This window comes from Panthera onca, chromosome E3 (assembly GCF_046562875.1).
Source record: "Panthera onca isolate mPanOnc1 chromosome E3, mPanOnc1 haplotype 2, whole genome shotgun sequence".
In the NCBI taxonomy this organism is placed as follows: Eukaryota; Metazoa; Chordata; class Mammalia; order Carnivora; family Felidae; genus Panthera; species Panthera onca.
The window spans coordinates 33,169,460-33,196,918 of NC_138354.1; the positions used below are offsets into that span (position 1 = coordinate 33,169,460).

General features: G+C 53.5%; 1 protein-coding gene and 1 long non-coding RNA gene across 2 annotated transcripts in view; one reads left to right on the top strand and one right to left on the bottom strand.

The window, feature by feature from the left end:
- The window catches only part of EMP2 (epithelial membrane protein 2), a 33,238-nt gene extending 6,996 nt beyond the window's left edge, over nt 1–26,242 (top strand). Inside the window, exons 2-5 of the mRNA XM_060648471.3 lie at nt 15,800–15,938; nt 18,302–18,392; nt 20,318–20,464; nt 22,130–26,242. Of these exons, the coding sequence (XP_060504454.1) occupies nt 15,861–15,938; nt 18,302–18,392; nt 20,318–20,464; nt 22,130–22,317 (504 nt within the window). The 5' untranslated portion in view covers nt 15,800–15,860 and the 3' untranslated portion in view covers nt 22,318–26,242. The remainder of the gene's footprint in view (nt 1–15,799; nt 15,939–18,301; nt 18,393–20,317; nt 20,465–22,129) is intronic.
- LOC132689064 (uncharacterized) lies at nt 9,580–13,848 on the bottom strand. The gene is made up of 3 exons (XR_009614836.3): nt 13,144–13,848; nt 12,335–12,467; nt 9,580–10,495 (listed from the first exon to the last, which is right to left on the bottom strand). It is a non-coding gene; the product is annotated as an uncharacterized LOC132689064 (long non-coding RNA).
- Nucleotides 26,243–27,459: the final 1,217 nt, after the last annotated feature.

Here is a 27,459-nt window from a genome sequence, read left to right on the forward strand (position 1 = left end):
GGGCAGGCCTGGGGGCCCCCCCGGCCGTGAGCTCTCTGCCCCCCAGCCTGTCTCACGGAGGACGGACCCGCCCCTCCCCCAGGCCGTCTTGATTCTGTTTCAGGTGTGTGTGGAATGGCATTCTGGGAATCCCGCTTTGGCCAGGAACGTGGAGTCTAAAGCTATCCGTTCTTTCTGCTGGTCTTTGCCGAAGGCCAGGGCTGGTGGATGCGGGGACGGACCCATCCGGTGAGGTCACGGGGGTGCCTCCAGCATCCAGCACCCAGCTCAGCGTGCAGTAGCAGGTGCTCGGGGACCCTCTGTCCTGTGAAGTGCTGAGAGAGGGAGTCACCCTGGAGTCTTGGGGCTCCATGCTTCCCAGCCGGCCCCAGAGGAGGATCCCAGGGGTGGGTGAGGAGCCAGCCGGAGGCTGCAGGGGGTGAGAAGGGAGGGGAGAGACTCGGGGGTGGGGTGGAAGAGGTAACTGGGGCCGGGACAGCTAGCCGTTCCCTGTCCCTCCCGTGGCGGGCTCCGCCTGGAGCCGCGTCAGGCCCCGGATGGCACGGTCAGCATCCATTTGTGTCAGAGTGACACGGGGTCACATTCTTCTAGGGCAGAGCCCGAAAGAGGCTTCATTGCCGCCACGCCCACAGTGCGGTCTGCACACCCACGGGCGTTAGGAAGCAGCTTCTATAGCATACGGGCAAACGTTAGAAACTGTGATGTGCTCATATTTATTTATTTAAAATTTGCGTTACTAAAATGTCCATCGCTTGGCCCGGGATACGGCTTTTCCTTTGATGGAGTGATACACGCTTAAAAACGAATCGACTCAAGCTCATGTGTTTTAAAGACGGTTATGGGTCATGTGTGGCCCCGGGGGGGATATGGAGACAGGGCAGAACTGATAATAGTGTTGTCTCTGTCACTGTTTCCCTTCACTCCGTGATGTGCCCACCCCATCCCCCGCCCACCCCCAGATGCCACGAGTGTTGGCTGCTAACACAAGCTCCCCCTTTTCTGGGCAATTTCGAGGACCCCCTCACCCCTCTGGAGACAGCCGGGAAATTGTGCTCCTGCCCCCTGGGTCTATGGACCACACCCCGGGGCACCTGCCCAGCTGTGTCCACGAGCCTGGCTGAGGTCCCGCCGCCCTCTCCCAGGTGGGGCCCTGGGGCTCTCCCAACGGTTTTCCAGGCTAGAGCTGATGAGCCTCGGAATATTCCTTTCCCTGCACCCAGAGGCTGGGTGGGACTTCCCAAGCGGAAGGAGGACACTGATCGTCTGGAGGCCCTCTTCTTGGAGATGCTTCCGGTCTCCACTCACCCTCCCTTCCGCCTCAGGGCCTGCACAGGGCTCTGGAGTGGCCTCGCGCCGTCAGGGGTGGCGGTTTACCAGCCCCCAGTGAGCTCAGCCATCTCTGCACACCGGCCTGTTCTGGACAGTCCGTGCAAATGGGGTCGTGCGCCGCGTGGCCTTTTGCGTCTGGCTTCTTTTCCCTCGCAGCACGTCTTCGTGGTTCTTCCCTGTTGCGGCACGTGTCGGTGCTTTCTCCCTTTTCAGGGCCGAATAATATTCCACCATATGGGTGTCACCGCTTGTGTTCATCCGTTCACGAGTTGCTGGACACAGGGGCTGCCTCCACCTCTTGGCCGTGGTGAGGAACGCTGCGGTGGACATTCAGGTACCTACTTGGACCCGTGTCCCCGTGTCTGTTGGGTGTATCCCTCGGCGTGGAGTTGCTGCCTCGGGTGGTAACAGTGTTTAACTGCTCGAAGAGCAGCCAGCCTGTGTTCCAAAGTGGCTGTACCTTCTTATGTTCCCACCAGCAGGGTTCGAAGGCTCCAGGTTCCTGGGGGCTGGGGCCTCTGGGCCTAAGGGAGGACCCACCAAAGGGTCTGGGACCCGCTGACCCAAGTGAGTGGGCGGTGGGGGGGGGGGTCTGGAAGGAAGAGGGGTGTGCCTGCTGTGTGGGCACCTGCCGGGGGTACAGTTGCAATCCGTGCAAGGTGCTGTTTTCTGCACGACGCTGCAGTGACTTTCGAAGGCGCTGGACACGTCACATGGCGCGAAATCACTCTGTGAGAGGTGGTTCCCTTTCCGATCCTCTTTCAACGATCCTGATTCCATCGAGGGAAAAATCTTAGTGGGTGCTGACACGTTTCATGCCTTTCCAGCTTCGCGTTCCTTCTTCAGACGGTGCGTGTCTTCGGTGTAGCCCTCGGACAGACAACAGCACTGAGCCAGAACTCGGGGACTTTTGCGGGGGTGGGGGGGCGTTTGTTTTCACAATCAATCTCTATTTGTAGCAAGTGATGCTGATTTTCCACTGCCAGGGAGCCAGAAGATTTCTTTTAAAAATACGTGTATTTCTGTTAGCGAGTGGGTTTATTTAAAGACCAGGATGAAGTCGATTCCCAGAGTGGTACTCGAGAAGGTGATGGCAATGGAAGTCGGGAAAACCTTGTTCTGGGATGTAGGGCCTGATAATCACTGGTCTTGAGTGTTTCACAGAGGGAATCTCTTCCTGTCGTTTGTCCCCACTCCCCACCCCCCCGCCCCCCGCCCAGTTAAGGGGCGTGACTTGCCAACTCTCAAGTTAGCGAATCTGTATGGGCTGGGAACCCCAATGGAGAGATGCTGGGTTAGAGTTCTCCAAGAAGCAGAACCAACAGGATGTGTATATATAGAGAGAGATTTATTTTAAGGAATTGGCTTACGTAGTTATGGAGGCTGGTGGGTCCAAAGTCTGCAGGGTGGGCTGGCAGGCTGGAGACCCAGGGAGAGGAGATGCTGTAGTTCAAGTCCGAAGGCCGTCTACTGGCTGAATTCCTTCTTGCTTGGAGAAGGTCAGCCTTGTTCCAGTCATGCCTTCGCCTGATTGGATGAGGCCCACCCACATTAGAGAGGATAATCTGCTCTTCTCGAAGCCCACCAATGTAAATGTTAATCACACCCCAAAACACCCTCACAGAAATACGGTGGCTCAACCAAGTTGACACAGCTAAGGATCACAGCTGCTTTAGGGGAGGCAAGGCACATAGCATTATATAAAACAGAATCCCTTTTAAATCATTCCCTTCCAGCCTTCCAAGGAGAAAGTCTCAGTTTTGTGCCAAGTTGCCTTCAAACTTCCCAAACACTTGTGACATCCTGTTTCAGCAAGGAGACAGCAAGTTGGCTTGGGACCTGGCTTTCAGCGGCCCCGGTTTCTAGCTGGCATCTAGTAACATTGTTTTGTTTCCATTGTATTTCTTTTTCCCAACACCCTTGGTTAATGGCAGGCAACGAGGACTTTCCATTTGAGTCCTGGTACAAGGTTTCCTTTTATAAAGATGTAAGCTTAGGGGCGCCTGAGTGGCTCAGTCCGTGGAGCGGCCGACTTCGGCTCAGGTCATGATCTCACAGTTCGTGGGTTCGAGCCCCGCGTCGGGCTCTGGGCTGACAGCTCGGAGCCTGGAGCCCGCTTCAGATTCTGTGTCTCCCTCTGCCCTCCGCTGCCTGCACTCTGTCTCTCGCATTGTCTCAGAAATAAATAAACATTAAAAAAAATTTTTTTTATAAAGATGTAAGCTTAGAAAGTGAGGAACTCACTAGTACCAAGGGAATTACGGGACCCACCTGAAATTCCGAAGGTGGTACACAGGGGAAAGCGACGTAAGCATAGTGGGGCCGGTGCCCGAAACAGCCCCTCATGCTCCATGTTCCCTGAGCTGCCCGTTGCCATTTTTGACTTCTTTCCCCCCCAGGAGACCATGCTAGTGGTTGATTTCCATGTGGAGGGTCCCACCGGAGAGTGGTGGCAGTGGACAGGACGAGAGCACCCTGGCTCTGTGGGAAGGGCTGGCCTGGGGGCGGTGGTTCTGAGAAGCTCCTTGACCATGATAATGGTCGTGGTTGCTGGCTTGCATCCCAGCCGCTGCTCTAAGCACTCGTGCTGTAGTATCTCCTAGAAGTCCTAGAAGGTAGGTGTGCCATCCTCATCCCCGTTTTACCAGTGGGGAAACTGAGGCACAGAGAGGTTACACTGCTAGGCTCCAGTCCAGTCAGTCTGGCGCTGTTTTCTTGCATATTTTGCCCCCGTTACCTCCTGTTCATCTTCTCCCCTCCGTCCACCTCCCCGTGTTAACTCCCCTGGAGGTGTGGGCCCGGCTTTCCTGGTCTGGGGGCTCCTCGGCCAGGCTACGTTGTAGGAAGCGATTCCTGGTCCCTGACTTGGCGGCACAACGCGTGTACAGAAATGCCAACTCTTGTCACTTAGGAAAGGTGACGGGCTGTTAACGTGAATGCCTCCGATCTCCCGGGGATTACTTGAAAGTCACTAGTACAGAGTGTTCTGTGAAGGCAAAAACATTCCCAGCCTAATGGCCGTGAGGATGGGGTGACGCCCCGAATCTGACGCCGGCTTCGGCCCCGGCTGCCTAATCCAGTTCCACCTCCCTGCCACGCTGACGTGCTGCATGCCTGCAGGGACACCAGCAGCCCTCTCTGGGCTGGGGTGTGGGTCTGCTGGGTGGCATAATGCCAAGGAGCTCCTTGGATGCCAGCAGCCGGCGGTGAGATCTTTAATTGAGGGGCTCAGGCAGCAGTCATGGGCAGGATGACAGTTACTAGGTCTTCTGCAAAAGCTGCCCAAGCCAGCAGACGTTCAGCAAATAATTGCCGCGCAACCTTGAGCTCTGGGGATATGATGAGCGAGACATTGTCTCTGCCCCTTGAGGACCGAATCTGATAAAGCAGTGTTTCCACTGTAGCAGTTAGCTTCTGCTGTGTAACAAACCACTCTGAAACGTAGTGGCATAAAACGGAAACTGTTCACAGGGAAACCTCGCTTCACGAGCGCAGAGCGTTGCGGAAACGTGCTTGTCCAAAGCGCTTGCGTACCAAGGCGAATTTCGGGAACGTTGGCTCGGTTGCGATCATGTGACATTTGCTATCGCCTACTGCTCGTATTGCGAGACATCGCTCGTTTATCAAGTTGAAATTTATTAGAAACGTTTGCTTGTCTTGCGGAACACTCGCTGAACACGTGACTCGCGATCCAAGGTTGTACCGGGTTTAGTTCGTGATTCTGCAGGTGGGTGGTGTGGGCTGGGCTCGGCTGGGCGCTCTCTTGGGTCTGTGGTCAGCTGGTGGGTCAGCTGGGGGCTGGCTGGTCGAGCGTGGTCTTTGCCGGAAAGGCTGATCTCTGCCCCGTCCAGTCTCCTGCCCTCCAGCTTGTTCATGTGGTAGCTGAGCAGAGAGAGAGAGAGGAAGTACGTGAGGTCTCGGGAGGCCCCCGCTCCGCACTGGCCACTGCGTCCCTTCCACTGCCTTTTCTTGATAGAAGAAATCACAGGGGCAGCCAGGGTTCAGTGGGTGGGGAAATAGATTCCACCTCTTAAAGGGAGGAGACGAGTTGCAAAAATTTTGTTAAAATCGTGTGTGCTTCTGAACATGAGGGATGTTGGTCTGCCTTTTTATATTCTTGTGATGTCTTGCCTGGTTTTGGAATTGGGGTAATTCAGGCCTCCAAGGATGAGTGTTGGGGGGGGATGTCGGAGGTGTGGGGGGGCGGGTTCCCTCTTCTTTGGTTTCATTCAGTTGGTGTTATCCTTTCTTGAGTGTTTGGCAGAATTCACGAGGGAAGCCATCTAGGCCCGGAGTTTTATCTTTGGGAAGGGGCTCCAGGCCCTTGATAAATATTTCTTCTTCCTTCTGGTAGCAAACTTGAAAAGAAAAGTCTAGGTCTGGTTCTTTTTCTTAGCTGTTCAGCTCCTTGAACTCTGTCTCGTTCAGTCATTCCCTCCGTACCTATTTACTGAGCACCATCGACAAAGCCGGCACTATTCTAAGTGCTGGGAGGGCTGCACCACACAGAAGGTCCCTGACACCGTCACGGAGGAGAGCAAGAACGCCCAGGTAAGCAGGTGCATTGTGGCATCAGGCCGCGGCAGATGCCGTGGGAGAAGGATAAAGAAGGGCTATAATGTACGTCACTAAGATTGTCCTCAGCAAGTTTGCCTGTCTCTTCTTTTTTTAACGTCTATTTTATTTTTGAGAGAGAGCGAGAGCGTGAGCAGGGAAGGGGCAAAGAGAGAGGGAGACAGAGAATCCGAAGCAGGCTCCAGGCTCCGAGCTGTCGGCACAAAGCCCGACGCGGGGCTCGAACCCATGAACCGCAAGATCATGACCCCAGCCAAGGTCGGACGCTTTACCGACTGAGCCACCCAGGCGCCTGGACGCCTTCTTTTCTAAGGTCTCCTCTCTCAGCCTCTGTTTCTGGGTCCCACTGTCCGCTCTTGGTTTTCTCCGCACCCTGTGCTCACCACCCCCTCCTCCTCCGTCCCCTCCCCTGGCCCAGTGCTTTCTCCACGTGGGCTCCGTGTCCCACCTGCCCACCCACCACACCGGCGGGTTCTGCTAGGTGCTCCTGTTCTCTCCTGAGAGAAGGTCCCACCCGTATTCCCACCACCTGGCCACATGTCCACATCGTTCCCAGACTTGGCTAAACGTGCTGGGCCGTTGCCCTCGCCCTATAGACGTGCTCCTCCCGCTCGGACCCGCGTGCATCAGCATGCTCAAGCTGGGGGCCCCCCACCCCTCAGCTGGTGCTCACCGGCCTGTTGCTGCCTCGGTCCAGACCCTTGTTCCCCACCAGGGATCTACCCCAAAGGTGTCAGCCCTTGGTCTGCTTCTAACCCACCCTCTGACTTCCAGAGGCAGATCTTGGTACTTTCCTCCTTAAGGGGCGCCTGGGTGGCTCAGTCCCTTAAGCGTCCGACTTGGGCTCAGGTCATGATCTCGCGGTTCGCGAGTTCGAGCCCCGCGTCGGGCTCTGTGCTGACAGCTCGGAGCCTGGAGCCTGCTTCGGATTCTGTGTCTCCCTCTCTCTGCCCCTCCCCTGCTCATGCTCTGTCTCTGTGTCTCTTTCAAAAAATAAATAAACATTAAAAAAAAAAAAAACCCAAACAGTCTTCCTCACTTCCTGCTTTACTCATTTGTGTATCACCAGGGCCCGGTTTATGGGGGGCGCTCAGTAAATGCTCATTTACTCAGGAGCAGGGGACGCCTGGGTGGCTCAGTCAGTTAAGCGTCGGAGTTCGAGTCCCGTGTCGGGCTCTGTCCCGAGAGCTCAGAGCCTGGAGCCTGTTTCAGATTCTGTGTCTCCCTCTCTCTCTGCCCCTTCCCCTTCTTTTGCTCTGTCTCTCTCTGGAAAATAAATAAACATTAAAACAATTTTTTTAAAAAACAAACAAGTAAATAAAAGCAGTGAGCAGTAGGCTAGACTCTGAGCCTGCTTCTGCCACCTGCTAATTTGATGGTATGAACAAATCCTCTCATTTTGACTTCTAGCCAGCAAAGGGGATCCTAGCTCTTGCCCATCTGTGTGACGGGGCTGTCACCTCCCTGACAAAAGGAAAAGGAAATTCAGATTTAGGGTGGGCAACGTTGTAGTTTCTCTAGTGCTGGGTTGCCTAGGTTCAAGTCCCAGACCCAGCCTTTACTGGCTGTGTGACCCTGGGGACGTCGCTTCACTTCTCTGAGCCTTTCCTTCGCCTCTAAAAGGAGGCTAATTGTAGCACCTACGTCATGGTGTTTTGTGACGAATGAGTGAGAGCCCAGAACAGTGCCTAGCACACGGTAGGCACCGAATGTCGCCTGCCACCATTGTTGACGTCGGACTGAGAGACTCAGGCCTGCGCAGGCAGGATCGTCCTCGGCGGCTTCTGCCCTGGAGCACCGCCGAATCCCCGTGTCCCGTGTGTGGCCGTGTCTGCCCCAAGCCCAGTGCTGGCTCCGTGCCCGGAAGCCCCAGCGCGGTGAGAGCAAAGCCGGGCCGCCCAGGGCAAAGGGGCTTCTGCCAGCATCAGGGCATCTCGGACGCCTGGATATTCCAGTGTGGCTGGTGTCCAGATACCAGGGCGGGAGGCCGAGCTGACCTCTGCCTTCCTGCAAACGGAGGCCAAAGCCACCGTCCCCTCCGAGTGCCGCGGGTGCTGGGAGGGGCCTGGGCTCCAGCCAGCTGGCCCGCCAGCTCCGGCGCGGGCCTCGGAGCCCCTGTGGCGGCACGGTGTCCCCCGGGCTTCAGTGCCCAGAGCGTCCTGGGCCTGTCCAGCCCGGGCTGTGGGTGGAGCGCTTCGGGGCCGAGGGAACACCACCCCCCCCGCCCTGGACCTCCAGACGCCAAGCAGCCCAGGTCTGTTTTGCAAAGCTCCACACCTCAGGGCTGACCTCCTGCCCACAGTTCCTGGAACGGCGCCAACTCAGGCTGAGAACGGGCCTTGGTTTAAATTGTAGGAAGGACTCCGGGGGTGGGCTGAGTGGTCGTCTCAGCAGCGCGCCCTGTCCCGGCGGGAAGCTGGCCGGCTCTCTCTCTTGCTCCCCAGCACGTAAGGGAGCACATGCCAAAGCCGCTTCCTTTTAGGGGCTGCAGGGGTGGGGGGTGGGGGTGTCTCTCTAGGAAGGGGAGGCGAGGAGGGACCTTAACCTTCTTTTCACCTGTAAGGCCTTATGGTGATGTCCCAGCATCAGCGGCAAGCCAAATGGTGCTTCTGGCAGAGGGAGGGCCGGTGAGTCACCAGCAGGACTTTGTCCCCACCCAGGGCCAGACGTGCAGTGCGTGAACACACACACACACACACACACACACACACACACACACACACACTTCAAGCAAATATCCGACCAAGGCACAAAAGCAGGACAGCCTCTCTACTAAAGAGCCAGTGACGAGCTACCAATCCTCGGTGTGTCCTGTTTGTTGTCTGAGGTCTGGCTGGGCATTTCTGGGAGCGCCGTCCCTCATCCCGTCGGCCATCAGAACTTAAAACTCCCTGAGCCGCCAGTCCTCCTTCGTGTGCCCGGATTCTCCATAGCCCGCCCCCTCCCCCACACTGGCTCTGGTTCTGACGTCCGGAGGATGCTGGCCCCCTGAAAGCCATTCGCTGCTCTTCCTACCCCTTTACGGATTCTTTCTCTTGCAAATAATTCTTTTGACTCTGCAGTTCTAATACCCTGGGATGTCTGTTATTTTATGTGATTATTTTGGTGGGTATTTTATAGCACGGAGAGCATTTAGGCCGTCAATCTGGAGATCCTTTCGCGTGGTTCCTACTGTGCACCAAAATCAAGGCTGTAGAGTGTCTGTGGGACCCACCTGAGTTTCTGGGTGGAAAGGGGGTGCATTGGGATACATTTTGAAAACAGGACTGAGTCCGTGTAGTGTCTGGGGGAGTGTTTTTAGTGATCAACGAGAAGCCTTATCCAAAATCCAGACCAGTCTCCAAGTAGATCAATAAAGACAGCGTTCGATTCAGTGGGACCAGTGAGTGAGCCAATAGGATCAAAAATGCCAGAAACACTTTTTTTTTTAATGTTTATTTTTGGGAGAGAGAGGGACAGAGCATGAGTGGGGGAGGGGCAGAGAGAGACGGAGACCTAGAATCCAAAGCAGGCTCCAGGCTCCAAGCTGTCGCCACAGAGCCCCACACAGGGCTGGAACTGAGGAATGGCGAGATCGTGGCCTGAGCCGAAGTCGGACGCTTAACAACTGAGCCACCCAGGCGCCCCTAAAGTGTATTTCTGGTTTTTTTTTTAAGTTTTATTTATTTATTTTGAGAGAGAGAGAGAGAGAGCAAGCACACAGGGGAGGAGCAGAGAGAGAGGGAGAGAGAATCCCAAGCAGGCTCCACACTGTCAGTGCTGAGCCCAAGGTGGGGCACGATCCCATGACCTTGGGTTTGTGACCTGAGCTGAAATCAAGAGTCAGACGCTGAACTGACTGAGCCACCCAGGCGCCCCTAGAACGTATTTCTTAATCAGACCCTCTCTAATAAGCCCCGTCCTATCCCAGCCGTAGCTAATGGGCCTGTGCAGACACATGCTGCCTCCCCAGATCCCTCCCGCCTGCTGCAAAGATTGAAGGAAGTCCCACCAAAGGTCAAGGATGCAGGGATGGATGGCTTGACGCTTCCTGAGCCCTGTCACCCGATGTTAACTAGGCTGCCGTGTGATTTCCATTAGGCCCTAACCACGTGAGCGGGGAGGAGGGCAGCAGAAAATGTCCTGGAGCCCGAGGTGGAAAACAGGGGGTTGGAGTCCCAGCTCTGCCCAACTTTGGCAAATCACCTGCAGCCTTTGTGAGCCTCAGTCTTTCATCTGTAAAGTGGGGATAATGATACCTTGCCCTGCCGGCTTCACAGGGCTGACATGAAGGTCCGACACAAGACACGCCGTGTAAACTGCAGCGCGACCTTTAATCATGAAGAATCACGTGGGGTGACCCCTCGGCGCACCCTCTCCCTGGGGACCTGCTGGACCTCCTCCCTGTCTTGGGGGCACGCGTGCATTCCTGTGCGCTGTCGCGGTCAGGGGCAAGTTCGCTAGTCCTCCCTGAAGAATGCCCGTCTTTCTTGTCATGTGGCAACAGCAGCTGGCAGAGGGCAGAGGAGGCCGGGGCTGGGAGAGAGGGCCTGGCTGGGTCGAATACCCCACGAGGGACGTCTCACCACGGGCTCGTAACTGTAACAGTGTTCTGCAATAGAAGACTCAGAATGGTAAACATTTGGCGAGAACTAAAGATAACAGACAGAGCCCCCGAGGGGTGGAAGAGGCAACTAGTAACGCCAAGGAAAAGAAGGGTTCTTCAAGGGAAAAAAATGCAGTCAAAGCACACTGTTTGTCTCTGTAGTTGACAACAGCTACGTGGTCAAAAGGTCAAGGTCGATGATTGGCCTATGGCAAGACTGTATGGAGACGGAGAGAGTGGGCAGGTGGGGGGCGACGGTGGTAAAGAGACTCTCCCCTGGGCAGGAAGCCGATGTTTATTTACAGTAGATGAATCAGGCGGGGAGGCTCCTGGCTTGACTCGGTCCGTGGAGCCCGAGACTCTTATCTCGGGGCCCGTGAGTTCAAGCCCCCAGGTTGGGTGCAGAGATTACTTAAAAACTAAAATCTTTAAAAAAAAATCCCCAAAAACAAATACAGTAGGTGAATCAGGAAATAGAAGTGCATATGGAAACATGGAACCCTGGGGAAAAACACAGCTGAAGGGGTTAAAAGTGACTGCTTCCGGAGACCGGGAGCAGGGCAGGGCAGAGGCTGTGGTTTTTCATCACACGCCTTTGATCCTATTATCTTTTGTGTTTTTTTTTTTTCCTTGTCATCACCTGTATTATATAGATCAAAACATATTTTTTGAGAAGCTGTGCAAGTGCTAAGACTTTGATTTCTAGACTGGGACTTGAAAAGCTCACCCGTACAGCCTCCCTGCCCTCCTGCCTGGTGAAAGCCATGCTGGCACGTGGCAGAGGCTACTGGAAAATGCTTGTGGACATTGGAAACCTGTCTCCCGTCCTCCAAGGGGTCTCCCACTGAGCTCACGAGGGCACCTGGAGTGGGGGCCAGGACACCCTCCAGACCTGACCTTGCTCCTGCTTCCCTGTGGGATCGGAGCAAGCCGGAGCATGGCCTCTGTTCCTGGTCTCGGTTCCTGCCTCTGGGCGATCAGGGCTTTGAGTTTTCTGAGAACATTCATAGTTATGCATTTTTAGAACTACAAATGATAGCAGATAGCTTGCCGTGCACCGGGCACAGCCATGAACAGATAGATAATAGATAGATAGACAGATAGATAATAAACAAGTGAACAAAATGAGGTACGCTGAGGCCATGAAAGTCCTCGGAAGAAAATGAACCGGGGGACAGGATAGACAGCACCAGAGGGGGCGTAGGTGTTCATCGGGTGATCTGGGAGCTTCCCTGAGGATGGGCTGTGGGAATTGAGACCTAGACAATGCGAGGGAGAGCCAGCTGAGGGCAGAAAGGAAGGTGTCCTCCAGGGAACTCTCCTCCAGAAAAATGAGACCAGGCCAGCCCGGTAGAGCACTGAAGGCCGCAAGAATAGGGAAAGCAAGAGGCATCGGCATTCAGTAGGGCATTTTTTGGAGGGAAAATAAATCTCTGTGAATGGCAAGGATAAATTAGGTGCCACCTTGGGTTTGGTGGGCTGGCCTTCATGCAGCCCCCAGCCCCGGGGGGTTTGGCTGTCCTTCAGTATCTCCAGAGAGGGTGCACGGAGACCCCGTGCCGGGGTGAAAGATGGGTGCGTGTCACGAGGAGAGCACCGCTGGGAAGGGAGGGCCCAGGGGATGCCAGAGGCTGGTCTGTGCTGGCCAGAATTACACTCCCCGGGGAACTAAGGGTGGTAATAAGTCAAAGACGTGGCATCGAGGCTTCTGCCCCCACACGGGACTCTGCACAGCTGTGGGTCCAGTAGGTCAACTTTGAAGATGGAGTATGGCACAGCACTAAGTGTCCAGTATGGTCAACTGAGCCAAAAAAATTAACAGTAAAATCCACTACCTGCACGTACCCTTTGACGCAGCACCCCCACTTCTAGGACTCTGCGGAGAGCAGCGTAAGGGGGCTCCCGGCTGGCTCAGTTGGTGGAGACTGCACCCCTGCATCTCAGGGTTGTGTGAGCCCCACGCCGGGTATAGAGATCGCTTAAAAATAAAATATTAAAAAGAAAAGGAAATAAGTGTAAGTATATCTCTGGGCAGTCCGGCGTGAAATAGCAGGACGTCCGGAAAGGACCTGAATGGCCGTCAGCAAGGAACCAGTTGAGCAGACTGGCTTCAGCCACACAGCCCAACACCAGGCGGCCATGCCAACGACGAGGTGGAATCCTGTGCGCCCGAAGAGAATGATTAGTGGTGGGAAAACCAGGCTGGAGAATGGGCTCCCGACTCCACACCCGGTTCCCCCCTCGGTGAAGGGAAAGCGAGGCTCGAGGCGAGCAGACATTTCCGCTCCCCTGGGTAGGGAGGAGGTGTGCGGAAGAGCAAAGCACCGCGCAGCGCGCCCTGAGCTCCACCAATCCGGAAGGTGGGCGCTGGATGCCCCCTCCAATCAGGAGCGGAGGAGCGGGTGAGGGGCGGAGCAGGAGGCCGGAAGTGTCACCCAGGTGCAACTCCCTCCACACGGAAACCGGAAGAGTGTGGAATAAGTGTTCCCACGTAACTATTTATGGAAGGACACAGAGGAAAATGGGAAGAGGGGTTCCCTGAAGGAGAGGAAGTAGGAGCCTGGCCTCAGAGATAGTGGTAAAGGGACCCTTGACGTAAAGGTGCAGGAGTGAAGGGCCCTTCGTTAAAGGTTTCTGGGATCTCTCCTACTTACGAATGGTTTCTTCCAAAGCCTGTGGTGAGGTCACTTGCCGTGTCAGGTCCACAAGTTCTTTTTGTCCCATTTTGCTTTCATGGGAGATCCAGACATCATCGTGGGGGAACACTAAGTAGGTTGCATTTACTTCTCTATTTCCTAATTTTCCTGGACACCTAACAGTTCAAACCAATCTGTAGCCACCCTTGTTTGCCCCTAGATCTTTGTCTTACACTGGACTCAAGACATTTTGTAAAAACTTAGCGTCTTCTCTGCGGGAGCTCCTTCATAATGTCTGGAATTCCAACCGAACTCACTCCCAAGTGTTAAAGCAGTGCCTTCCAGACATTAGGCGTTCTAGAACCACCCTCAGGCTTTTTGCTAACACTGAAGACTTCCCATCCTTTTATTTACATAATATTTTTCTTAAATGATTCACTTTTGAAACTTCAGATTTGTTTTGGGGCGCCTGGGTGGCTCAGTCAGTTAAGCTTCTGACTCTGGGGATGGGCTCAGGTCACCATCTCACAGCCCATGGGATAAAACCCTGCCTCAGGCTCCATGCTGATGGTGCGGAGCCTGCTTGAGGTTCTCTCTCTCTCCCTCTCTGCTTCTCTCTCTCTCTCTCTCCCTGTCTCTCAAAATAAACTTTTTTTTTAAGAAACTTCAAATTTGTTTTAAAAGGATATTTCATATTACTACTGTAAGTAGTGTTACTTATGAAAAGAACCTTTTAAATTCTTAAATTCTGGCTACACTCTATGACCTACCCGAAGTTCTGCTTATTCTTTTTGTAAAAAAAAAATGGCAAGTGTTTGAGACAGGCTAACACCAAACTGGGTCTTTTTCCTTGGTGGACTCAGAAGGATTGGATGGGGACTTTCTTACTTCGTGGTTCAGTGTTATTTAATGCCCTATCAATCAACGTATCAACCCAAACCATGCCCTACAGCATTTGAATTCCACACTTCGGAGAAACCAGAGTTAGAGCCTTTCTCCCCTCTTCTGGAAAGTTTTAGTTATGTGTCCATATGCTTTTGTGTCATCTGAACTGGATAATATATTAAGTCCATTATCCCCTGGCATTTATGGCCCTGCCTGATTAGGTTGGCTTTTTGGTAAGGGTCAGAAACACATCTGTTTGGAGGCAGCCTACGATGGCAGCTAAAAATGATGCAGGCGTAAACAAAGGAGTATTTGTCCTTTTAACAAGAATTGGAAGAATTTCTGAGCTGGTTCACGGATTCTTCCCGAGCGATGATGCGCAGAATCGCCGCCGGGACCGCGCAGGCCGAACTCTGGAGCCGCGGCTCCTGGCTCATTGTTAGGGAGTCCTAGGTCTTGGGGAGTCCCCCCGTGTGAGCCCATGAGCCCCTGCCCCCCATGAGGGAATGATGAGTCCCGTGAGTGAGAGAGCATGGTCAGAAAAGACAAGCCCCCCGGGTACGAATGCCTTTGGTGCTTTTGAGCAGCTCTCCAGTATCACTTTAATCCACTTGCTACAACCCTAGCTCTTGGGCAAGAGTTCCAATTTCACTTGGCTGTCGCTTCCTATGGTGGAGTATGCAGACTGTCCAGCCAGAGTAAAAAAGTTTAGCCTGAGATCTCAGTGGTTTAACATCCAAAGGCTTCTTCGTCAATCACAGTATCTGTCCAAAGCGTGAGGCTTCAACGAGCGGTGGCTGCACCATCCCGGCCACTTCATGGGGGAGGGATGTGGGAGGACGCACACCTCCTCTTCAGCCCGGAAATGCGCGCCAGGGTTGCTTACAGCCCATTGGCCAGAGTTAGTCATAAAGCTCCAACCTAACTGCAAAGGAGGCTGGGAAATGTAGTCCTGTCAGGCCCACAGGAAAATGAATCCGTCCCGGCTGTCTACCATCCACCATGTTTCCATTTTGTGGTTAGATGTTCACATAGGGATGGATGTTAAGAGGAGGGGTGTTTGAGTGGGGATTAATTTTATAAATGGTCAGATCGTTAGGAAATATGTTCGCGTCGGGATCACTTTGGCTCTGTTAAGCACCATTGCTGTGATCATGAATACTCAGATCTCCAGCTTCCTGGGAGCTGTGAGCCTCCCAGGGCATTGCCACCATTGCCTGGTGGGTGGGGGATCAGGGAACAGCATTTTGGCACACATAGAGCCGCTCGTTCCTGCGCCGGCGCCCATAGTGTGCTGCTTTGAAGAGGTGCGCGCTTTTCTGAATTAGCGATTTTAATCGGTCCTCACCCGACTTCCTCCACAAGGGATATTTGGCATTTGGATGCAACACGGAGCAGCTCCTCATGCCAGACTTAAGTCTATACAGGGAAGGAAAGATGAGAGAAGAGCTGGGTTTTGGTTTTTTTTTTAACTTTTTAATGTTTATTTATTTTTGAGAGAGAGAGAGAGCACAGGCAGGGGAGGGGCGGAGAGAGAGGGAGACACAGAATCCGAAGCAGGCTCTGGGCTCTGAGCTGTCAGCGCAGAGCCCGACGCAGGGCTCAAACTCACAAACCGCGAGATCACGACCTGAGCCGAAGGCAGACACTTAACCTAGTGAGCCAGCCAGGCACCCTGAGAAGAGCTGTTTTTGATTTGCTAAAACCCCCACTAAAAACTGACTGTTTTTTGCTTAATTTTGCTCTGCCATTGACACGTGTATTTCTCTCTCTCTCTCGCCCCCTTTAGCATCTCTCTCTCTTCCTCTGGACTTTAAACGCAATCCCTCGCCCCTCCGTGCCCTGTGAAAATGTTGGTGCTCCTGGCTTTCATCATCGTCTTCCACATCACCTCTGCAGCGTTGCTGTTCATCGCCACCATTGACAATGTAAGTTCCCTTTCTTTCCGACCGTCCCAGATCCCAGAGCCCCCGGATCCTACAGTCTGTAGAAGCAGGATTGAGAAGTTGCCCAAGGCGATTAGGATACGGGCTTGTCCTCCCCCGTGAGACATGCCCCTCTCAGCTCAGGCCTCGGGGCTCGGCCAAGTGTGGAGGTTCAGAGCATCTCACGGTTAGGTCTGGGTGCACAGGCACCTGGATCTTCTTGTCCCTGATCCCCCACATGCCTGGTGTGATGCCTTGGGTGTAGGAAGCTCTTTCCTTGAATTCACTTGAATTCATCCCTCCTCTGGGTAAATTTCTTAACCTCCACACTGTGCCATTCCGGGGCCGGACCATTCTTTGCTGTGGGGCCGTCCTGTGTCATGTAGGGTACTTAGCAGTATCTTTGGTCTCCACCCACTAGATGCTATTTTGTGACAACCAAAAACGTCCTCAGACATTGCCAAATGTCCCCAGGCGGGCAAAACCACCCTCAGTGGAGGCCCACAGCCCTAGATCCCCCAGGTGACCCATCCCAGGTGATTTCTGCCCCTCCTGCCTTTAACACCTTACAAGTCAGGAACCCTGTTGCTAGACCCCCCCCCCCCCCCCCCAGTTATGCCTTCCCTGGCAGAGCTCATGCTTGGAACTTTCCTGCTGCCCGTGCTCCCGGAAACATTGAACTCTTACTTTCATATCCAGCCTGCGGCCGTGTAGCAGGGATGCATTTGAGAAACAACCCATCGGTAAAGACTAATGGGTCTCCTAGCAGGAAATGAAGCTTGGTACCAGAGGTCCTCCTGGCCCGCACTTAGCCCCACAGGCCTGGCTTCCATCCTGATCGTTTCAAACTCAGAAGCATTTGGAGTCAGAACACGGCTCAGCAAGCCTCGGCTGCGCCTTCCGCGTGGCCACCAATGCTGCCGACATCGAGGACTCCTGTTGATCGATCATCATATGGGAACCTAGATTATCACACCGCCTGCCCCTTAGCGCTCACCCTGGCCAGGTCCTGCGCTAGGTCCTTATACATGAACCCACGCATTTGGTCCTTACCTCAAGCCTACGAGACGGGTCCTCTTCTGACACGGTTTTATGATGCGGGAGTTGGGCCTCCGGGCAGTTGGACACCTGTGCTCGGCTCACCTGCAGTCAGTGGCGGGACCGGGATTGGAGCCCTTCCTGACCCTGGATCCTGGAAGGGAGGTGATCGCAGTGATCAGTCTGGGTTCCAGAAGGGTCTCGAGGAGTTGCTCTGCGGGGCCAGGGCAGAGATCACAGTGATGCTGTGGCTTAAAGGGTTTGGGCCTCTGTGACATAAATGGTAGTGAGTGTTCTTTTAGAATCCCCTTTCTCTGTGCTTTGCAACTTCCCCTTTGAGATCCTGAAAGGGTCGCCGACGTCATGAGAGGGATAGACAGACATGAGGGGCAGAAGAGCCCTCAGCCACAGCACCAGCTAGTCCTTTGGGGCACCGTGGGTATTTGTAGTGCCGTGGCACTTACCAAGAAGACATGGACAGGCTTTTTTTGGCCAGTTGGTAAGTCACGGTGTTCATTATGAGTTAGGAATTACTCTTGGCACGTAGCTGGCACATGGGAGCTCGGTGAATGTTTGATGACTGGACAGATAGGAGAGGGGGATTCCAGTCTTTGGATGGATAGAAGACAGAAGAAGGGCCCAGTGGGGGCAGGGAGCTGTAGAAGGCACAGAGAGGAAGAAAGCATTTGGACCGAAAGCAGAATTTGGCCTGCTCGTCTCCTCCACAACAGCCTTTGCCCCCGGATTTCAGCCTTTCTGGCTGCCCCCTGACGTCGCCCCTATAGTTCGTGTGGATTTGCCGCTATGAGCTCTTGTTATTGCCACATGAGCCTCATTCGCTGCTGAAAAGCAGCCCAACAGCACGGACCTCGCTTGGGAGCCTGTCGGACGTGCAGAATCCCAGCCCCACCCCAGACCTCTCAAATCAGAATCTGCAGTTTTCTAATTTTTTTTAAATGTTTACTTATTTTTTCGAGAGAAAGACAGAGCGTGAGCACAGGAGGGACACAGAGAGAGGGAGACCCAAAATCTGAAGCAGGCTCCAGGCTCTGAGCTGTCAGCACGGAGCCCGACGTGGGGCTGGAACCCACGAACTGTGAGATCATGACCTGAGCCGAAGTCGGACACTCAACCCACTGAGCCACTCAGGCACCCCCAGAATCTGCATTTTAACCAGATTCCCAGGGGCCCCACATGCACCCTGCAGACTGAGAAGTGCTGGTCCCGTCCCGAATATTTGTTTCCCGCTGTGCCTCGCACCTGGGTAGAAGTCAATGCTTTCGTGATTAACCAACCGCCCTTCCCTGTGTTTCTGCTTTGTGTTCCAGGCCTGGTGGGTAGGAGAAGAGTTTTTTGCAGACGTCTGGAGAGTGTGCGTCAACAACACAAATTGTACAGAAATCGATGCCAGCTATAAGGGTGAGTGCGAAGCCGATACAGAAACACCGAGCGAGAAAGGAACGCTCAGGCGGAGGGCTCCCCTGTTCGCCGCTTTCATACCCTCTCCTGTGCTCTCAGGGTACTTGGAAAGGGCTGGCCCAGTGCTCCGTGCAGGCCAGAGACAGGAGGGGTGTGCAGAAACCAGCTAAGCCGCCCCCCCTCCGCCGCCCCGGTTCTTGGCCAATCAGAGCTTCCGTTTCTCGCGAGCTGTCAGGCCACTTTTCCCGGTTTGGGCACAGCCACCTTCTCCCGTGTCCTCACAAGGCGGAGAGCAGAGAGCCCAGAGCCCAACAAGCTGCCGGGTGTCTTCAGTAAGGCATCCTGCTCATGAGGGCTCCGCCCTCACGGCCCGATTCCCTCCTAGAGGTCCCACGTCCGAACGCCATCCCATCGGGGGTTAGGATTTCAATAGAGGAGTTTGGGGGAGGCATAGTCAGCCCACAGCAGCCCCAAACTGCACCATCCCTGGTTCACCCCGAACTGTGAGATCGTGACCTGAGCCGAAGTCAGACGCTCAACCAACTGAGCCACCCAGGTGCCCCCTGGATTTTTATGCTTCATAGAGCTGTAATTTACAAATCAGAAACTGCATACTTCTTAAGGGCTCAGTTCAAAGAGTTTTCCCAATGCTATATACGCCCGTGCAAGAGAGAGAACTTTCCCATCACCCTAGAAAGTTCCCTTGGGCCCCTTTCCACTCGTTTCCCGCCAGCCCCGTCCCGAGGGCAACCACTTCTGACTTGTGTCACTATAGTTCCCTCTGCCTGTTGGGACTTGATACAAATGGAGTCGTACAGTGTGTATTCGTGGGCGGGGGGCGGGGGCGGGCTTCTTTCCTCACCGCAAGGAATGGGGTGAGGGCTCGGGTGCTCTGTGGATGGCACTCCTGATGTACAGCCAGGAGGGACCGTGAGCCACTGCTCTAAGCATTTCATTAGATACTTCCAAATTGGGGCGCCCGGGTGTCTCCGTCAGTTAAGCATCCGACTTCAGCTCAGGCCCTGATCTCACAGTTTATGGGTTCAAGCCCGGCCACGGGCTCTTTGCCGTCGGCATGGAGCTTGCTTGGGTTCCTCTGTCTCCTTCTCTCTCTGCCCTTCCCCGACTTGTTCTTTCTCTCGAAGGAAATAAACTTAAAAAAAAAAAAGTACTTACAAACTATGCTTTCCTCCAGTCAGTTTCAGGCAAAACTGGGGAAAAAGAAGAAGGTTTGTCGTTAGGTTTTCCCGTGCAACTTTGGCCACCGTCCCCTCACCCGTGTTAGCTGCATCCTGGTGATGACGTTCAGCCCTTATGCGGGACTTCCTGCTTGCAGTGCCCCCTAAAATCCTTACATGGATGGATTCCTTCTGCTTGCCCTGCCTGAAGGCGGGGGGCGGGGGGGAAGCTGGGAACCACGCAGGTGGCTCCAGCCTGTGCCCTTGATCCCTTGTCTACACTGGCAGTGTGTAGCTTCCGCTGTGTCCTTCCGTGCGATGCCCTCCATCCAAGGCCAGCTCTTCTCTCTGCTGGGACTTCCTTCTGCCGAGCCTGGCTCTCCAAGGCTGATCCGAGAACCCTCCCTTTCTCTTCTCCTAAGTAGCAGTCATAAGGCTGATTCCCTTATAGTTAGGGGGTATTCAGTAGTCAGTTCTCAGAGCACTTTCTGAAGGTCCCTTGGGCCCGTGAGCCCCATGTCCCCAAGAATCCCTCTGGAGGCCTGTAGGACGTCGGGGATCATGTGGTCCAGTGCACAGATGGACACCGAGGGGGAGGGGATGCTGGGAGGACACCTGGCCGCTCTTGTGCTCGCAGTGTGCAAATGTCCGTTTACCTCCTGTCGTCCTCACTCGGGAGCTGCCACTGTCACTGTGGCCCCGGGAGTCTGCGGTCCTCGGTCACGCTCTCTCGCCCTCTCCCCGCAGATTATTCCACGGTGCAGGCGGTCCAGGCCACCATGATCCTGTCCACCATTCTCTGCTGCATCGCCTTCCTGATCTTCGTGCTCCAGCTCTTTCGCCTCAAGCAGGGAGAGAGGTTCGTGTTAACCTCCATCATCCAGCTCATGTCATGTAAGTAGAGCAACGGGCTTCCTGTCATAAGCACTCCCCTCCTGGGAGCTCCCCTCTCTACTGCACCATGACTAGGAGCCAGGAGCGGCGGCAGGTGAGGTCTGAGAGAGGAGAAGCCGGCCGCCACGCTGCGGCGGAACCTTCTCTACGTCAGAGTCTGGGATTTAGTTGGGGGGTCAGGGCAGGCGTCCCCAGGACATGAAGTCTGAGCTGGGATCTGTAGGATAAGTAGGAGTTGGCGTCTAGAACGTGCTGTCTTGATACTGAGGGGAGAGGCAAAGGTTCCCCCAGGGAAGATGCCGCTAATGTCTGTGTGTGCTGGTGATTCGGTCAGGATGGCTTTTGGCTTCAAGTAAGAAAGAAATCCAATAAACAAGGGCTTCAGCCACAAAGACCTTTACTTTTTTTATATGACAAAGAGCTTGAAGGTGGAAGGAGCCATTGTTGGCCTGGCAGCTCAGCAGCATCAAGAGCTTCCACTCGGTTCTTTGATGCTTTTCATCTTCAGAGTGTCAGTGATGACTTCCTCATGGCCCCCAAAAGGCTGCTGCAGCTCCAGACATTCATCCTAACCTCACAGTATCTAAAGCAGTAACAGGGGAAAGTACAGCAACAGAAGACGCATTCTCCTCCCTATCTGTCTCTTTGCAGGGAGTACTATTTTTCACTGAAGGCTTTTTCTGCGGCCAGAACTGGGGCACATATGGGTCCATAAAGTATAGCAAGTAAACAGGAATAGGACTGCTGGGTGGGGGAGGGGAGGGGGAGATGGTTGGCAAACGGTGGTCCACGGGCCAAATCTGGCTCACTGCCTGTTTTTTTCTTTTTTAAATGCTCATTCATTTTTGAGAGAGAAAGAGAGAGTGTGTGAGCGGGGGGAGAGGCAGAGAGAGAGGGAGACCCAGAATCTGAAACAGACTCCAGGCTCTGAGCTGTCAGCACAGAGCCCGACGCGGGGCTCGAGCTCACGGTCCGCGAGATTGTGAACTGAGCCGAAGTCAGACACTGCCTGTTTTTATAAATAACATTCTAGGGGTGCCTGGGTGGCTCAGTCGGTTGAGCAGCCGACTTCGGCTCAGGTCACGATCTTGCGGTCCGTGAGTTCAAGCCCCGCGTCGGGCTCTGTGCTGACAGCCTGGAGCTTGTTTCGGATTCTGTGTCTCCCTCTCTCTGACCCTCCCCCGTTCATGCTCTGTCTCTCCCTGTCTCAAAAATAAATAAACGTTAAAAAAAATTTTTTTTAAATAACATTCTACTGGAACATAGCCCTGGCCACTTGCTTGCACAGTGTGGCTGCGTCCACGCTCTGGCGGCCAAGCTGAGTAGTTGCGACAGAGATCGTAAGTGGCATACGAACCCTAAACTCTTCGCTGTCTGGCTGATGCCTGGCTTACACCGGTTCTGACTCACCCTCCGGGTCATGCCGACGGCCACCCGAACAAAATCGGGTCCGGCTAGCAACAAGTGCAAAGTCAAGCGTTCACGGGGTAGGCGGCAATATTCTGCTGCAAAACATTAGTTGTGATCTTTCCAAAAGACCAAAAGTAACTACTCCCCGGTCACCGAAGCTTACGTGCGTCTTCTTCTCCAGCCGCGGTCCCCGCGGGGGGCTGGTGCACGCCGTGTCAGTGGTCCGTGATCTGTTTATTTGCTTTCTTTGGACAGGCCTGTGCGTTATGATAGCAGCTTCCATTTATACAGACCGGCGCGAAGACATCCACAGGAACAACGCGCAACTGTATTTGCTGACCGCGGACGGCAGATATGGCTACTCCTTCATCCTGGCGTGGGTGGCCTTTGCTTTCACCTTCATCAGCGGCCTCATGTACCTGATACTGAGGAAGCGCAAATAGGACACCCAGAGCTACGTAGCGTTTGCTGCAGTACAGAATCCACATTCAGATAACCGTTTTGTATATAATCAATTGTGTGTGTGCGTGTGGTTTTTCTAGCAAACATATCGTTTCCTTTAAAAGCCAAAAAAAAAAAAAAAGAGAGAGAGAGAGAAGAGTTTTTGCATTCTTGAGATCAGAGAGAGAACAGACGATGAAGGCTGGAATCCAGAACTCCTGCCCGTCCAAAAGTCGCGAGACGACAAAGCCAAAAATCCAGCCATGCTCAAATGCAAACATGTTCAGTGGGATGTTTCTAGACCGTGGCGATGTGCTGTGATGTGATGTGACGAGAGACCAAGAACGCCAGGTCTCGGGGGACGTCCTCCCCCCCCAGGCTGGAGCCTCGCCGAGCACCCCCCTCCCCTCAGCCTCCCTTCCCCATTCTGTCTGTGCTGGTGTTGGAGGTGGGATGAGGGGGGGTCCGGGTGAGGGATCGAGTCTCCTCAGATGTTTAGCCAAGTTCTATGCGAGAAACAGATGTGTATCCCCTGCTGTTCTGTCTGTATCCAGACCAGAGCCCAATGGTCCTGTGAGGGGCTGGGTCCAGAAAGTTCCACCCACGTTTGCTGACGGTGTCAGGTGCTTGCCTTAGGGAAGGTGAACTTTAAGGGGGGTCGGGTTGAGGCTCACCCTAAGGCGGGGAATCTCAGCATGTGACCCCCGGCAACCTAGTAAGGTGCAGACTGCCGGGGCCCCTCCCCGGACCTACAGAATCAGTGTCTTCAGGGATGGGGCCTGGCAACCTGCATTCCTAACAGGCTCCTTGTGTTGAAGCCGAGGACCACAGCCCCAGGGCCGGGTGAGCACAGCTGCCTCGTCACGAGACGTAAAGATCTTGTGGTGAGGTGCTGGCCGCCACCAGCCTCTGTTAGCTCTTGTCTCTTCCACAGCGGCTCACATGTGGGTCATCGTCCCAACTGTGCCCAAGCCAGTGTCCAGACACCCAGATGGCCTAGAGGTGCTGCCTTCTTCCTCCTGTAAGTAGGAAAGCCTGTCCCGCCTTCTGAGGCCGGCCGGCCTCCACTAACCCCCATTTCTAGAGCCTCAGGAGGCCCACCCGCCGTTCATTCATTCAGCAGCATAAATCATGGAATGCTTGGTACATGTCAGGCCCAGGGCCCGCCGAGTGGGGACAGTCTAATCAGGGGCTCGGCGTCCACTGGAAGAGGCAGATTAAAAACTACTTAGGAAAACTAATCACGAACTATGACGAAGGCCGCAGAGAACACAACCCAGGTTCAAGAGAGAGAGGCCCTTGGGTAGGGGGGAGCCTGCTGTATGCCTGCCTATTTTCAAATGCTCCTGGAGGCACTTAAATCGGCAGAAATGTCACTCTGGTCTGCCACACAGAGTGCCTTTGTCGGGCGGTGGTGTCTCATTACACCCCAAGGACACTTTTGTGGAGGGTCCCAGGGTCCCGCCTGCAAAGGCAGCCGTGACAGGCTTCTGGATTGCCGTGGCTCTCGAACACCGGTGTGCACGGTGCCGCCTGGGGAACGTGCTTCGGTAGGGTCCGGGGGACAAGCCCGCCAGGTGCTTCCAAGGCTCTCCTGCAGAATACGGCCGTGGGGAGTTTGTCTTTGGTGTGAAAGCACGGTGTGTGGCAGGTGACCCCGGGAAGTGCCTCCTGTAAGAAGTTCTTCGCCCCTCATGGTCTGTACCCTCTTGGATTTTGGGCATGCCGCCGGGGACATGTGCCTGGGGCCCCGCGTGGGACCCATCTGCCGCGTCTCCGTGCTGGCACTTTGACCTGCTAAGTAGAGCGATGACTTGTCATAGCCTGGTTCCCGTGGAGCTGGGAAGATGCCCAGGCGTGGTCTTAGGGCCACCACGGATGCCAGTGCAGGATGGGCTTTTCTCTCCACCCACTCGCTCGTTTCTTCGTTCATTTTCAACAGTGCGTTAAATGCTTACTATGTGCCGGGCACTGTGTGGGGCTCTCAAAACACAGGGTGGGCAAATTCACTTGAGGTAGGAACTCCCTCCTTGTGGAGAGGCCACCAGCACAGCGACAAAGGGACAGACACGGGGAAAAACTGTCACCTCTTGCTTCCATGGAAAACCCATTGTAAGAGTGTGGGCCATACCTCCCGGGGTTTGCAAGATGCTACATGAGCCTCAAGGAGGAAGGTGGGTCTGCGTGCCCCGGGGCTTTCTACCCAGGGGGCTTTTCTAGAATTTTCTAGCTGCCACGGTGGAAACAAACAAAAGTCTTAGAGCCCCAAATCTGGAAAGCTTGCTCCCCAGGCAGGGTGTGAATTTCCCTCCCCAAATTTGAGGGGTACATGAGTGTCTGAAACGACCCCGTGGAGTTTCCTGGCTGGTCACCCCTCCTGTGGGGCACGTTTGGTGTCCACATCCATTTGTGATGCCCCGGTTTTGTGAAACATGAGAGGTGCTTCCTCCCCCGCGTGGTGTGATGTGTGACGTGCATCGGGAAAGTAAGGTGGTAGCAGGAGGAAGAAAATGCCCAACCTTCTTCGCCCTAGACAGAACCAGCCCTCACTCGGCGCTTAGGGTCAGTTATTCAAGGACAACCCCAATGAAGAAAATTAGCTGAGACATACAGGAAGCAACGACTAGGACCAAACACGTGACTCGTAACAACTGCATTTGAAGGGAGTGTAGTTTGCGCATTTTAGGACATTTTTATAAAGTACTGTAATTCTTTCGTGGAGGGGCTATGGATGGAGACAGATTAACTTGTTTTGTTATTTGCATTAAAATTCCTTTGGGTCTCTGTTCAGATGAGTTTGGAGGATTGATTTGTTGGTCGGAGTGGATGTATGTGTTCGTCGATGAACGCAGGAAAGTTGGGGGCCTTACCCCCCGCCCGACGCCGCCCCCCACATGCTCTCTGCTGTAGTTGTGTGCCTGGGTGCATTCGTTCTTCAACAGAGCTCAAGTCGTAGGATGCTCTGTACTTGCCGCTAAGGAAGACCTGCCCACGAGCCTATACGTAGACGCACTCAGCACAGTAACTGGAAGATAGAAGTTGTGGCTTCCTTTAAAGTCTGCCTGGATGAGAGATTGACTTGCTAATAGTTGAAAGGCTACTTACTATACAGTAGGTTAGACAGTTCTGTGTATTGAGGGACAGTGGTTTTGGGGGGCAGCATTACAGAAAGGCTTAGGGGCTGAATTTGAACCTTGGCTTGGGGACAAAATGGGACTTTAAGGTAGTTAGATCCTTTCTACTTAATGTGTCTTTAAAGTAGTCTATTTCCTACATTTTATATAATCTGAAACTGTACATGACAAATAAAGTTTGGAAGCAAACTGCCCAGAACAACAGACTCGAATGTTCCCAACCGTGCCAACCATCTAGCGGAGAAGGCTGCCATTTTGAGTGGCGGGGGTGCCATTTCATTTCCCGTCAAGATAATCCTGGGCAGTGTTTACAGCGAGCCATTGATATCTGACAGTTCGCCACAGGACAATTTCCACCACCCCACCCCCCCCTTTGCCTGCAATGGAATCTCTTTCCCAGAAGAATAACATGCTTCTTCTGGGACCCCGTGCTGGAAGGCCCCACACTTGGTTAGCGATCCGCTCGCTAATGCCATCTTAAAATCCGTAATGATATTTGAGCAAACAGCCCCACTATTTCTATTTGCAACGGTCCCTGAAAGTTATGTAGCCAGGTCTGCTCTCCAGTTTGCTTAATAAATGCTTCTGCTTTAAAGGGTTTGGTCAAGGGGCGCCTGGGTGGCTCAGTCAGTCAAGCGTCGGACTTTGACTCAGGTCATGATTTCATGGTTTGTGAGTTCAAGCCCCGCGTCGGGCTCTGTGCCGACAGCTCAGAGCCTGGAGCCTGCTTCGGATTCTGTGACTCTCCCTCTCTTTCTGCCCCTCCCCGATTTGTGTTCTGTTTCTCTCTCTCTCTCTCTCTCTCTCTCAAAATAAACATTAAAAAAAAGTTAAAGGGCTGGATTATGATGAAAGTCAGATCTTTTCAGCATACTCTGCTAAAAAATGAAAGTTCAGCCAGAAAGAAAGGAAGTATAGATACATTGGTAGATAAGTAGATGGGTAGATAGGTAGATACATGGGTATATCAAAACACAGATGGGTAGATGATAGATAGATGGATAGATTGACAGGCAGATAAATAGATGATAGATGAAGAGAGAGAGATCTTGAATTCTTACCTAAGGAATGCCAAAAGTAGTAGTAACAATCCATCTGGGGAATCTACATCCCCTTGTCTCGACACGGGCGTTGCAAACTAAAACCTCCAGGGGTTTCTATCTGTATTCTTTGTGCGTCCAGGGTTTTTGTTTGTTGGTTTCGTTTGGTTTTTGGTCCGTGAGGCAGGTAGCTGGTGGTCATCCCAGAGAACTCAGTTTTACGTATTTCTTCCATTTGGAAGAAAGCTTGTCATTCATTCATTCATTCACCAAATATCTGTGGCCTCCCACGATTTATTCTGGAGAATGCTCATGTGTGCTTCAGAAGAATGTGTATTCTGCTGCTGTTGGAGGGAATGTTCTGGAGATGTCTGTCTGGCCCATTTGGTGTAAAGTGTAGTTCAAATCCAATGTTTCCTTATTGATTTTCTGCCTGGATGATCTATCCATTCCCAAAGGTGGGGCACTGAAATCTACTATTACTGTATTGCTGTCCGTTCTTCCCTTGGGACCTGTTAACATTGCTTTATTTATTTAGGTGCTCCGATCTTGGGTGCATTAATATTTATGACAAAGGACTCAATTCATCACGAGGATATTGTAAATATTTTTTCACCAAGTATTTGTGTATGTATTATGGCATAAGCATTGTGCTGGTTGCCAGGTACATTATGATAAACTTAGTCCCTGCCCTGCTTTAGACTTAGTCCCAATTAAAAAGAAGGGGGGGGGGGCTGGTGCCTGGGTGGCTCAGTCGGTTGAGCGTCTGACTTCAGCTCAGGTCATGATCTCACAGTTCGTGGGTTCGAGCCCCGCGTCAGGCTCTGGGCCGACAGCTCAGAGCCCGGAGCCTGCTTCGGATTCTGTGTCTCCCTCTCTCTCTGCCCCTCCCCTGCTCATGCTCTGTCTCTCTCTCAAAAATAAGTAAACATTAAAAAGCAATTATTTTAAGTGCAAAGAGGAATACTTG